This window comes from Cherax quadricarinatus, chromosome 13, assembly GCF_038502225.1.
Source record: "Cherax quadricarinatus isolate ZL_2023a chromosome 13, ASM3850222v1, whole genome shotgun sequence".
NCBI lineage: Eukaryota > Metazoa > Arthropoda > Malacostraca > Decapoda > Parastacidae > Cherax > Cherax quadricarinatus.
In genome coordinates this window covers 21,654,140-21,667,774 of record NC_091304.1, presented here as the reverse complement: position 1 = coordinate 21,667,774, position 13,635 = coordinate 21,654,140, and the positions used below count along the sequence as shown (strand labels likewise).

The 13,635-nt window shown below is 37.3% G+C and overlaps 1 protein-coding gene across 3 annotated transcripts in view; it reads right to left on the bottom strand.

Annotated features, from left to right (window-relative positions):
- loco (locomotion defects) overlaps positions 1-13,635 on the bottom strand; it is a 414,382-nt gene that overhangs the window by 1,335 nt on the left and 399,412 nt on the right. The window contains exons 13-15 of one of the 3 annotated variants that reach the window (XM_053776661.2): positions 8,186-8,292; positions 3,082-3,127; positions 143-280 (exon numbers count right to left, since the gene is read on the bottom strand). In XM_053776661.2, coding sequence (XP_053632636.1) covers positions 3,107-3,127; positions 8,186-8,292 — 128 coding nt within the window. In that variant the 3' untranslated portion in view covers positions 143-280; positions 3,082-3,106. Of the gene's footprint in view, positions 281-1,828; positions 1,897-3,081; positions 3,128-8,185; positions 8,293-13,635 lie in introns of all 3 variants that reach the window. The other 2 variants (XM_053776660.2, XM_053776659.2) reach the window with 2 other exon arrangements.

Here is a 13,635-nt window from a genome sequence, read left to right as displayed (position 1 = left end):
AGGAGGGCGGGGCTGTATCAGGTAAGGGCACCTGGCAGAGAGATTCATCACCTCGTAGAGTGTCTTCAAAATCATCCAGATCTAAATCAGGTGCCAAGAGAGTAGCATTAGCAGAATGAGGCCCTGTGCTTGAGGGTATTCCTCCCCAAACTTCAGGATGAGCCATGCTAAAATAGTCTTCAGCTTCTTGATGAGTAGGGATCACCACACCATCAGAGAAGGAACACTCCAGGTGAGCCAACAACTGGTCAGCTAGGTGAGCATGTTGGTTTTCTTTATCCTGTGAATATAAAATAAAAAAAATTAACAATGAAAGTAACAGTACTGCATAAAAAAAAATGAGTAACTCTCTGGGGCATAACCAAGCAGCCAAATTATTAATGCAATTTTTTTAACTGCCATTTTCCGACTACCTTAAAAAAATAGTCATTCCTAGCTGCATTTTCAGAAAAAAAATATGCTCCATTGTTAATCAATCAAACATTAGCTCTGCTCCACTTCACTTTCAAAGTATGAGCTCTGTACCTCAAACACTGCTAGCCAATTTCATTTGAGTCCCTCCACAGTTATTACCATGCTTATGTTCTAACAAGACAGAAATAGCCATGTGGCCAGAGGGCAAAATTGTCATCTATATAACCATCTGACTAGTCTCCTACATCCCTTTCTCATTGCCCTTAATAACCTAGCTCTGTCTAAAAAGCTGAACGATAATCTAACTTGAGACATTCTTGATTAAATGTTAATGTCCATTGAACTGTGACAGGTTCTTATTTTTTCTATCAAGCCAGGAACATTTCACTACTTTTCTTACCATGCACTATCTGTCAAGTGTTCTTGTTGCTCAGTTTCTTAACTTTGAAGTTTCCATTCTTTGCAGTTCCTCCCATTTTCATAAACTCTGCCTACTTCCACGTGAATTTTCTTCTCTCCTAAAACCGCTCTTGTGAAAAACTTGGCCTTTCTAACCAATGAAAACTATGGTTCATACCTCTTCCTGATTATAATAATAAAAAAGAAGCACTAAACCTACAAGGGTCATAACCTCTTCCTCAGTTAACTTCATTTACTGTTCCTACCCTCTCCAATACACTGTTGAGTAGCAGCATGTCTGTTTCGTGGAGGATCGAGCCTTAATCTGAATGACCCACGTAGGCTTTAAGGATCAAATAAATTACAAATTCAATACATTGGCAATTCTTTTCATTCCTCTTCTAATACTTAAAGAACACAAAAGCATTTGCCTTTCCAATACTGTTCTGTAATATTAGAGATTGTAGCAGTCCTATAAGCTAGTTCTGTTACAGCTACTAAACCCTCTTTAAGCCTTCACACTTATATTGCTGAAGTGACTCTTATACAAAACATACCTAACATTAATCTCAAATGCTCTTAATAGTCAGACCACTTGTGACATGACCTGACTTTCACCTTCTCACTTGCCAATGATTTAAAATTTAAAAATAGATTTAGTACAGCATGAAAAAGTGAGTGCAACATATAGTGTATTATTAAATGTCATTGTTTTAATTTAGCATCTTTCCCAAATAAAATTTAATATAACAATATTTTATTTCTGCATCAACTCAATACAGAATATATATATTATTGCTCATGTTATTCAACAATGCATCATCATAATTTTCCCAGCTTCCCATTTTCATGAGGTGAGGAATAATTCATATTTTTAGCAATTAAAACTAACAACTAAAAATAATGAATTATGACTTTCACAAAAATAACCGTCTTAAATTAATAAAAACTATTTTGCAGACATACCTGTCTTAGTAAAGCAACAATTAAGATAAAAAATCAGCACATTACCCACCTGACTCAAGAAATGCCTGAGAGAAAATCCCAAGGCACACCAAAGTGTTAGAGATTTGTGTTAGTAACCTGAAAAGACATAACATACAACATGCAATACAAGTATAGATACAGGCAAGAGAGATGAATATTTTGTGAGTATACCAGAAAACTAACTACAAAACATTCCTAGGAATGTGTGCTTGTCTTCACTTGTTTAAACATAACCAAAACATATACTGTAACAGGCCATGTCCCACATGTAAAGCCAGAATATACATGCACAAAAAAATCAAACACATCAAACTGTTCATTCTAAAACTATAAACTCATACTAAAAAACAATGAATGTTGATTTTAGTGTCATTAAAATTAGTGAAGCAGTTGTCTTTTGTCTGCATATACACTGGGTAAATATTAAAATTGTAATAAACTATTGCATTATCTAATGAAATAATGAAATCAGTGGCAGTTACCTACAGCTTGAAAAAAAAAAAAAAAAAGCATCAGTTTAAGTAAAAAAAAAAATGCCCATACCTTGTAATAATAAAAGTTTAAAGCATGCTTTATTTACAATTAAATTTATAATTTTAATCATCCAGTGTATTTATTAGGTTAATACAGGTTGCAACTATTGTACCACGCGTTTACTCAGCACAAAATAATTTTGAGACAGTTATATCATAAGAACTACAGGGAGGGACTGAGTTTGATTGGTGTTGTGGGTATGGGAGTAAATTCTTGGGTAGTTTTGGGTAGGGGTGGTTCTGATAAGGACCTGCCTTGTATGTGCCAGTAGGCCGCCTGCCATGTTCCTCCATTCTTACGTTCTTATGTAATTGCAAAAATATATATAATTTTAGGTTTGTTTTGAAAACTAACATGCATTATGTTTCTGGGACACATGTATATACATAACAGTAATAATTAAAAATAAAATTCTAAGCCCTCTTCAGTACAGTAAATCATCAATTTAAGACTTGTAGGAAGAAGCAGGTGGGCAGTAATGGTGATTGTAGCAGACAACTCTGTAACCAATGGACTTGTCTACTACTTTCAAATCAAGTGATTGTGCAGATTTTGTCCTGCCTTTCCAAAGTTAGTTATATCAAGGTTTTACTATACTTATAATTCATGACCTGAGTGGACAATAATTCTAAACTACTACCTATAGTACTTGAAATACAACACAAACTGCTACAAAAACACATAGCTGTGACAAGACAGTAAACCACTCAAAACTATAAAATAATTAGACACGCCTTGTGGAAGTACCTTTATGGAAAAGATTCTTGAAAATTTATATTGTGCTGCACCTGACCTGCAACAACAGAGCAAAAATACTAAAATAATAAATAGTGCTAAATATATCTTTAATTACATGTTGAATGACAATGATTCAATGCAATTGACCCTTTGAGGGTCCACTCCATAGTTCTATGGCTTGCCCACAGGGACCAAGAATTTAAAAAAAAATTATTTTTTCTTATGAAATGGTAGAGAATCTTTTTCTGAAGGTAATAAAACAAAAAGTACGAAATCTGATGGAGAACTGACAAAATTACGCCACTGTGAATTTTGCTGCATCAGCGATATTTACGCATCTCTGATTTTTCCCACACTTTATTTTAGGCCAATTACTACATTATTCCAGTCAACCCAATTCTTAGCTATTGCACTAGCATCACCTCTTATATCGACTGAGCACAAGAAACTGCCCAATCAACTACTCAATAAAGTGATCAGAAATTGGTAATTTGGCCAATTTCACACAAAGTTCAAAAAATTCCAATTTCAAAACAGGGTTCAGAATAAACAATGTGGGCATTCCTAGCACTAAAATAACATTTCCTCTGTTTATCAGTTACATTTCCAGGCCTTACAGATGAATTCTATGTTTATTTTTTTATTCACATAAAAAATATTTATTCACCAAAAAATAGAAGATTTACTGTTATGCAATATGTATTGTAATAATTGTATAAATAATATCAGCGCATTCGTGAACATACATGAGACCCACCAGTTGACATGTATTGGACGCGTGACGTTACTCGTTTACTCCTGAACATCAGCAAATATTAAACATTTCCGCTAGTTTGAGCTCAATTTCAAGCTATTTTCAGTACTAAAACCAACCAAAATCATCTCTATTTCTATTAAATATCTTCCATTCTATCAAATGAGACCCAGAAACCGCAAATACAACCATAAAAACCATATGAAAATACACCGCAAAGTCGCTGTTTTAATCCAAAAACATGGTCTCAGTTTTTTTCCTCATTATGCACTGTGTGTTGCAGGATTTGTTTTATATGGTGCACACTTACCACATAGATGCATTCTCTCATATCTAGGCCCAAATTTACCACTCACAGCTTATCTGAGTGAGCTGAGCTCAAGACAAAGTATTACAGCTTGGACCCTGGCTTCAAAGCCATAGAACTACAGGACAGACCTTCAAAGGGTTAATAATATCAGTGCATTCATGAACATACATCAGACCCACCAGTTGACGTGTATTGGACGCGTGACGTGATTTGTTTACTCCTGAACATCAGGAAATATTAAACATTTCCGCTAGTTTGAGCTCAATTTCAAGCTATTTTCAGTACTAAAACCAACCAAAATCATCTCTATTTCTATAAAATATCTTCCATTCTATCAAATGAGACCAAGAAACCACGAATACAACCATAAAAACCATACGTAAATACACCGCAAATTTACCACTCACAGTTTATCTGAGTGAGCTCGGCTCAAGACATAGTGCTACAGCTTGGATCCTGGCTTCAAAGCCATAGAACTACAGGACGGACCTTCAAAGGGTTAACTGTTATATGCATGACTTGGGAATTCATAATGACAGTTGTAAACTGAATGGAGAGTTTGAACACACTGAAAGACACTCCTGAAACTAGCAGGCCAGTATACTGCTCAGTGAACCAAGCCAGCTTAATAATTATTATAATCATGGAGTGCATTGCCAGCTTAATAAGATTTCCCAAACTGTGTGTTTCTGTACGCAACAGGAAGGTTAATGTGGGCTCCATTGTGACCACAAATACAAAGTTATTAAGGATGAATCTCTCAGCAGCATGGCTGTGGCATGGGGTCCATACTAGTTTTAAGATTGGCTTGCCATGGGTTCAAACCTTCTGTTCAGCGAATTATGCTATTTGCCTTTTAGCTTTCTTAATACTGTACAGTAGAGCCCCACTTTACGGCATTTTACCTTACAGTGTTCTGCTAATATGGACATTTTAAATTATGACCAAAACTCTCTATATGGCTCCTCCCACCCGACTTTCTAACACGATCACCATGGGCCACCCAGTTTGTTTACATTCTCTGTGAGCACGACTCTCCATTATGTCTGGAAACTTTCCAAAACTAAATGTTTTAAAGATATTTCACATTTTATATACTCTGATAATTATACTTATGTGTACCTGTACCTAAATAAACTTACACACTCTGTTGGTGTGCAGGTACATGTTAAAATCACTAAGAGTGTCTTATTAGTCTTGAAGATGCCATATTAATAACAAAATAATAATCACTCTGAGGCGCAATAAACATCATATATTACGTTAATATAGACATTTTGATTAATCTATCTATGATATTTTTTCAAAATTATGTAATAAACACACTACATAACACATAAACATGATAAATACACCCAAAGTAGAATAAATTACCATAAATATGAGAAGTTTTTCCAGTTGTTTTGTCAAAATGTCAGAAAGAATAATGTTTTCTCTAATTCAACACCAAAGAAAATGTGTACACAATAGCATTACTGGGGGTAACTGTAGAAAATTATTCCTTTTGTATGCCTTCACTCAGTGTTATTCCTTCTAAAAAACGTGTGTTACATGAGAATGGGAGTGTTGCTCTTCATTTATTCTACTTTACTAACATGGAGACAACTTGTACAGAATGTACGGTGTTTGTATTATGGTATAAGATTCACAGACATGAGAATGAACGTGTAGCAACTAAAACCAGACACGTTTATCTGCTTGTTTACATACTCTGTAGCTCTGTCCTCTCTCATTTACTCGTTCATCTCTCTCGTTCATTTGTTTTTATATCGTTTACTCGCCTCTCACCCTACATTAAGACTATAAATATTTTAAGGTAAGTATTGAGTGTACTGCATATACATATTCATTTTATCGCTCTAGGGCACTTTAAATGTTGTAATACAGGTGCCCTCCACATTCACAAGCGTTAGGGAATCAAGAACCTCGCAAATGTTGAAAATTCACGAAAGTTTGGTGCATAAATATATTGTAGGGAAACATAAAAAGAGCATTTACTTAGCCTAACAATACTGCTTCCTTAACCTATTGAACCATGAAAAATCATAAAACACATGAAAACATCATAAAATACATGTATTGTATATATATACATGTTATGGTTTAATAACAAATGTAATATACAAACAAAACACTTACCACTCATAAGGTTAGGCGGACGAACTCTGATGACTTGTGATGATGATGACAATGAAAATGATGATGATGGTGATGATAGCCATGCAGTTACTGATGACAGTTGAATGGAAGTGATTATATGGAGTGTAACTGCATGGCATGATAAGTCTAGTGTGTGGATTCTAACTCTTCACTGCCAGTGTCACTGCTAATAATAGGTGGTTGATCATCAACATTGCTAGAGTCAGAGTTAGCAATAGGAGTAGTGGAAGACTTCCTTGTGAAGAACAGTCTCTTAAACTTATCAAACCATCCTTTACTTGCTAGGAAGTCAGGATAGGTGATGGTAGGACGTTCTGGTTCTGCACTGGTGCTAGCCTCATCATAAACCAACATATCATACAAAGTCTTTCTCTTTGCACGAAGTGCATTGCTGTCCAAGGGATTTCCTTTTCTATTTTGGTCTTAAATCCACACAAATAATGCTGATTCCATCTTAGCCAGCGCACTGTTTCTTACTTGTGACAATTGCTTAGCTGAGGGAGGAGCAGTAGATGCTAGTGCTGCCCTTATCTTTGCCTCATTTTTCTTGATAAAGTGCACTGTGCTTTCGTTTACATTAAATAATTTTCCAATGGCAGAACTGCTCAAATAACCTGCCCTACACTTTTCTAGCAATTTCACCTTCTCCTCCACATTCATGACTTTCTTTGAGCACTTAGGGGTTGGCTCATCAACAAAGGTTGCTGCTTGTTTGGGGGCCATACTTGCACCACCACACAAACACACGTGTACGGTAGGACACACAAACAGCACAGACCAACGTGAAGAGTAACTGGACAATGACTGAGTGAGTGGCGGATTGGCGGGCTGGCTGTCGGCTGAAGGGGTAACAGGGAGGGTAGTAGGGATGCAGCAGGAAGCATGAATATGATTGGGTCGCTGGGCATTCATGAATATTTGAAGCTCGTGAAAGTGGAACTCGCGAATGTGGAGGGCCACCTGTATATTACAAATAGGTGGGATGGCCAGATGGGCTACCATACCTCCCACACCTGACTTCTTACAATAAATACTACTCACCTCTCACCCTACATTAAGACTACAGATATTTTAAGGTAAATAATGAGTGTATTGTACATGAATTTTATCACTCTAGAGCACTTTAAATGTCGTAGTAGGTGGGGTGGCCAGGTAGGCCACGATATCTGCCACACCTGACTTTCTACAAATACTATTCACCTCTCACCCTACATTAAGACCATTAAGACTACAAATATTTTAAGGTAAATAATGAGTGTACTGTATATGGATTTTATCACTCTGGGGTGCTCTAAATGTTGTAGCATATTAAGTGTGAGTGGGTTGCCCAGGAGGACTACCATACCTACCACACCTGACTTCTTACAATAAATACTACTCACCTCTCACCCTACATTAAGACTACAAATATTCTGAAGTAATGAGTATACTGTGTGTGTATTTTACTTTTTATTGTTTTTTAATGCCTAGTTCTACTATTAACTTATATGTTAGTGTAAACTTGTTATCTAGCATTTATGAGTAGAAAAAATGGTGTTCTCCTTTATAGCGACGACCGCTTTCTGGCGGTAGCCTAGAACCTAACCTGCCATATAAGTGGGGCCCTACTGTATACCCAAAATATGTAATAGTAGTTTCCCTCAAAAAATTTAGATAAGTCAAGGAAGATTGATACTACACTATACTGTGACTCACAAAAAAATATACAAGTATAATAATGAAATGATACTAAAAAGCAGAGAGATTTGAAATAGGTAAGACTATCTGATGTTCCAACACATGTAAGTACAGTACAGTATCCCATTTTGCACAAATTTTATACACAATGTACAAGCTCTACATTAATAATACAGGCACCTTTTGCCATATAGGCTATAAGTTTTACATACCTGAGGCTGGTCACACTTGAGAAAATCTGGAAGTTCGAAGTTTATTTCTGTTCCTCGCTGATCATCAAGGCGACTTCTTTGAGCTCTTTTCAAGCCCTCATACAGTTCTAAAAAAAATTGAATATTCCTTTATCATCATGGGCAAAATAAAGTATTCGGATTTACTGTGTACCTTTCACAAACTCATAAGATATAAAATAATTATATAGCCTTCATCCTTCAATGTTGTTAAAAACTCACTAAGCTGAATATGGTATATACAGTAAGTCCTCTCCTAACATCATTTTGTTCATCATTTCATCATAACGATGAAAAAAAAAATCAATTCCCGGCCGGGGCCAGTCTGTGTGAAGTTGCAATGAGTGCTAAAAGTACACTGTGCACCCCTGATGTTTATATCATTAGCCTATGGTAAAATTGATTTCGTTATATGTCGTTTCGCTTAAAGTCACAGTTTCCAAGAACCTATCGACGACGTTAAGTGAGGACTTAGTGTATAGGCATACCTTGCTAATACGGTGCTTTGCTTTAGAGCGCTTCACTAATACAGTGCTTTTCAATTATGCTCATATTTATTATTTTCAGCAGTGATGCAAACATCAGCTGACCAATGCCATTTTGTTACCCACGTTCTGCCTGTTTTAAACATTTGTGCACTTCCTGTCTCAATGTCATATTCTGGCAATTTTCTAAAATTTTCAAACTTTTTACTTGTGTTATTACTGTAATTATTAATTATAGTACAATGGCCCCTATATCAAAAGCTAGAAATGATGCTTTTGGTAGACAAAGAAAAAAGATTACTTCTTTCTTCTTTCAACAAACCAGCCATATCCCACCGAGGTAGGGTGGCCCAAAAAGAAAAACAAAAGTTTCTCTTCATAACTTTAGTAATGTATACAGAATAAGGGGTTACTAGTCCCTTGGTCCGTGCATTTTAATTGCCTCTTACGACACGCATGCTTTATGGACAAAGAATTCTGTTCCACTTCCCCATGGAGAAAAAGGTTACTTCTTGAGATGAAATCTATTCCTGATGAAAATCCAGTGAGCATTGCTTAAATGACTATGAAGCATTTACAACATTACGTTGGCTTACTGGATACAGTAGTGGCAGGCTTTGAGGGGCCTATACTCCGAGTTTCTGACACAGTCATGATAATTATGCAAAAAATATGATTTTAGGTTTTGTTTACAGAAAAATAGTGTAAGTATCTGGGAACATTTTGGTGAAAACCCCATCATAATACAATGTTTCTAAAGCAAATTATAGCTACTTGAAACATGTCAGGTGACGATCCGCCAGGTAAATACACCTACCATCTGACTTACGACCTGCTCGACTTACGACCACTCGACTTACGACCGTGTTTTTTATGCAAAATTTCTGGGAAATAAACAACTATTTGTGTTGTACACAGTGTTTATCCTAAACCTTACAGTATAAAATACAGTACTAACAGCATAAAAAGTAAAGTAAAACATGAAATACCAAAATAAAACAATAAAATAAAGTCATTACAAAAATGTTATGTTGATATTCAGTAGTAAAGTTTGACTTATAACCATTTCGACTTATGACTGGTTTCTCGGAACCGAACTCGGTCGTAAGTCGGATGGTAGGTGTACTTTTCACCTCTCACCCTACATTAAGACCATTAAGACTACAAATATTTTAAGGCAAGTAATGAGTGTACTGTATATGCATTTTATCACTCTAGGGCACTTTAAGTATCGTAGTATATTATGTGTGGGTGGGGTGGCCTGGAGGGCTACCACAGCTAATTTCTTACAGTAAATACTATTCACCTTTTGCCCTACATTAAGACTTCAAATATTTTGAGGTAAATAATGAGTATACTGTGAATATATTTTACTTTTTATTGTTTTTTATGCCTAGTTCTACTGCTAACTTAGTATATGTTAGTGTAAACTGCTATCTGGCATTTATATGCATTTATAAGTGGAATAAAATGACGTTCTGCTTTCTGGCGATGTCTTCTTTCCAGCAGTAGCCTAGAACCTAAACTGCCATGTAAATGGAGCCCTACTGTATAATGATACAGCATGCTACAGAAAAATCCTATATTAACCCTTTGACTGTTTCGGTCGTATATATACGTCTTACGCGCCACTGTTTCTGACATATTTATACGTGTAAATTCTAGCAGCTTCAAATCACGCAGGAGAAAGCTGGTAGGCCTACATGAGAGAGAATGGGTCTGAGTGGTGGGTGTGCACCCTGTGAAAAAAATCTGGGACTCAGTGGTGAACTGTGGGATGCCATCTTGGTAGTCCATTTTCACCATGCCTCGCAGTAAGAAATACCTCACTCCTCGGCAGATTGGAGGTCTTTTGTTCCCAAGTGATAGCTCTAACAGCGATGAAAGTGTCAGTGAAAGTGAATTCCATGGTTTTCAAGTGGGTGTGACCGAAAACAGTGCCCAGGATAACGTAATTAGTGATGAAAACCCAGATGACCCACGACCTTCCACCTCTGGTGCTGGGCGGGCTCGTTCATGTTCACCTGTACCAGGACGAAAGAGGAAACTATTTGCCCGTGTACAAGGCTCAGATGTGAGCAGTGAAAGTGATAGTGATAGTGATTTCAAAGCTATTGAAAGCAGTTCTAGTTGCGACAGTGAGGGTGAATATTCCCCAGTGAAGCAGCAGTATGTACGACGTAGCATGAGGTCTGGTAGTGTGTCACATGATATTCCAAGGGGAAGGAGTAAATCTTGGAGCATATCCCATGGCCCTACACCACGACCTGATAGTGAAGATGACAATATTGTTACGATGGGTATGAATGATGTGAGTGAGGCAGCAGGTGGTGGTGGTGATAGTGATGGTGGCATGAGTCATGTGGCACCAGCAGCGGGCCACGCTACTACCGACGCTGCTGACTCTGCACAACTACAACCAGCCTCACCCAACCCCACACTCCCACAACCTGCACAACCACAACCACATTTCAATATCCAGAACCCACCAGCAGACTGCATCTGGGATTGGCAGGAAGGTGACGAGTTTGTTCCCAGTCCCCATGACTTTGATGAAACACAGAGTGGAATACGGTCATCATGTACACTTGGAAACAATGCTACTGAACTGAAATGCTTTCAGTTATTCTTCGATGAACCCCTGATGGACATTATTGTTAGGGAAACCAACACATACTATGAGTACACCATGGCAAATACAATTCTCTCACCAAGATCACGGCTACACCAGTGGAAGGACACAACTGTGGCAGAGATGTACCTGTTTCTTGCCATAATAATGCTTATGCCACATGTGTATAAGCACACTCACCACATACTGGGCAACAGAATGCCTGATTTCAACCCCAGGTTTTAGTGACATTATAGGTGTGAATCATAGGTGTGAATCGTTTTCTGATACTGTTACGTATGTTACACTTTTCAGACAAAACAAGGCCGGACAGAAGCGATAGGTTATATAAGATCAGAAATGTGTTTATGTACCTGAAATAAAAGTGTTGCATGTCTTTGATTTTATTCAAAGGAACTCTCATTCAAGCAATACATACCAAGCAAGGTATAAAGTTACTTGTACTGTGTGATTGCAAAAGTGGTCTCATTTTGGATATCATTATGTACACTGGCAGTAATACATTGAGAGATACCAGGAAGTTATTGGGTATCTCTGGTGATGTGGCTAGAACAATGATGGAACCATATCTTAGTAAGGGGAATATATTATATACTGATAACTGGTACTAAAGCCCCATACTCAGTGATTTCTTGCGAGCGAACCTGACAGACATGTGTGGCACAGTGCGAGGTAATCGTAAACATATGCCAAGGTTCGACGCTGGCACTCGCAGAGGTGAGGTGCAGGCCTTTGCTGCCAATGACATCAAGGCATTTCGGTGGCATGACAAACGTGATGTCACATTGTTGACATCAGTTCACCGAAACAAAATGGCACACACTGGCAGGCACAATAGAGAGACCAATGAACCCATTCTAAAACCTGCAGCTGTCATGGACTACAACCTCAATATGTGCTTAGTGGACAAATGTGACATGCAGATTGGGTTTGCTGATTGTGCATGCAAGAGTTATAAGTGGTATATGAAACTTTTTTTCCATCTTCTTAATATTTCCATGCTAAATGCTTATAACATATACAAGTTGAGGACCAAAAACAAACCAAAATATGGTGAATTTTGTTTGTCAGTCATCAGACAAATAATCGCCAAGTACCAAGGAGCAACACCTGCAATAGACCAGCGCCCATGAAATTACCAACACAAGCCATCTCGTTTGAGGCCTGGTGATCACTACCCATACAACTGCCTCCTACTGCTTTCAAGAAAAGTGATCAGAAGAGGTGTTTTGTATGTGGACATACCACAAAACGCCCACAAACACGCAGACACTCGTTTTATGTGTGAGGAGTGTCAAGTGCCACTCTGCATATACCCATGTTTCAAAGAGTTCCACAAGCTGCAGCAGTTCTAGGAAAGTGTTCAGTGACTGTACATATGTATATATATTATGGAACAATAGTAATAAACAATGTTTTGTATTGTTTGTTTGTGTGAACAAGTTTTGTATACAACCTAATAGTGATAATGTTCATTCAGTTATTGTGTTGTAAACAATGAGTGTATATTTGAACAATGCACCTTACTTTGGTCTCACAGGCCACATAAGTTACTTAAAAAAGAAAAATATTGGAAAATACAAGAAACCTTCGAATTGGAGTAAATAAAAGAATACCAGGTGGGCAGCATTCGCTGCTGTTGCCATACGCCACTCATTTTCTGCCAACTTTGCACCTCTGTATCTCAGTAAGTACTGATGGCAAAAAAATTTTTTTAGGGCTTAAAACACTCGGTAAAATAATCCTAACATTTTGGTAAGAATTTTTTTTTTTTCCGAATATTTTGCGACATAGAATGACAGTTTCAGAAAGGGGCCTGCAACAGTCAAAGGGTTAACCCTTTCAGGGTTGCCAGGCTCTCTCCCAGACTTGTTCTCAGGGTCACCCAAATTTCAAAAAAAAAAAAAAAAAATATTTTTTCTTTAATGATAGAGAATCTTTTCCAGATCATAATGACACCAAAAGTATGAAATTTGATGGAAAAGTTACGGAATTATGCTCTCGCGAAGTTAGTGGTCTCGACGATGTTTACGCATCGGCGATTTTGCCCACTTTGAGCCCTATTTTCAGCCAATTCCAGTGTACTAGCCAACAAAAATCATAACTACTTCACTAGAACTCCATTTTTTCCATCAAATGAGTACAAGAAACCACCCATTTACCAATTTCAACTATCCAATACAGTGGTCAGAATTTAGCAATTTTGCCAATTTCACACAAATTTCAAAAGATGCCAATTTCCAAATAGGGTCCAGAATAAACAAGAAAGACATTGCTGGCACTAAAATAACATTTCCTCTGTTCATTAGTCATGT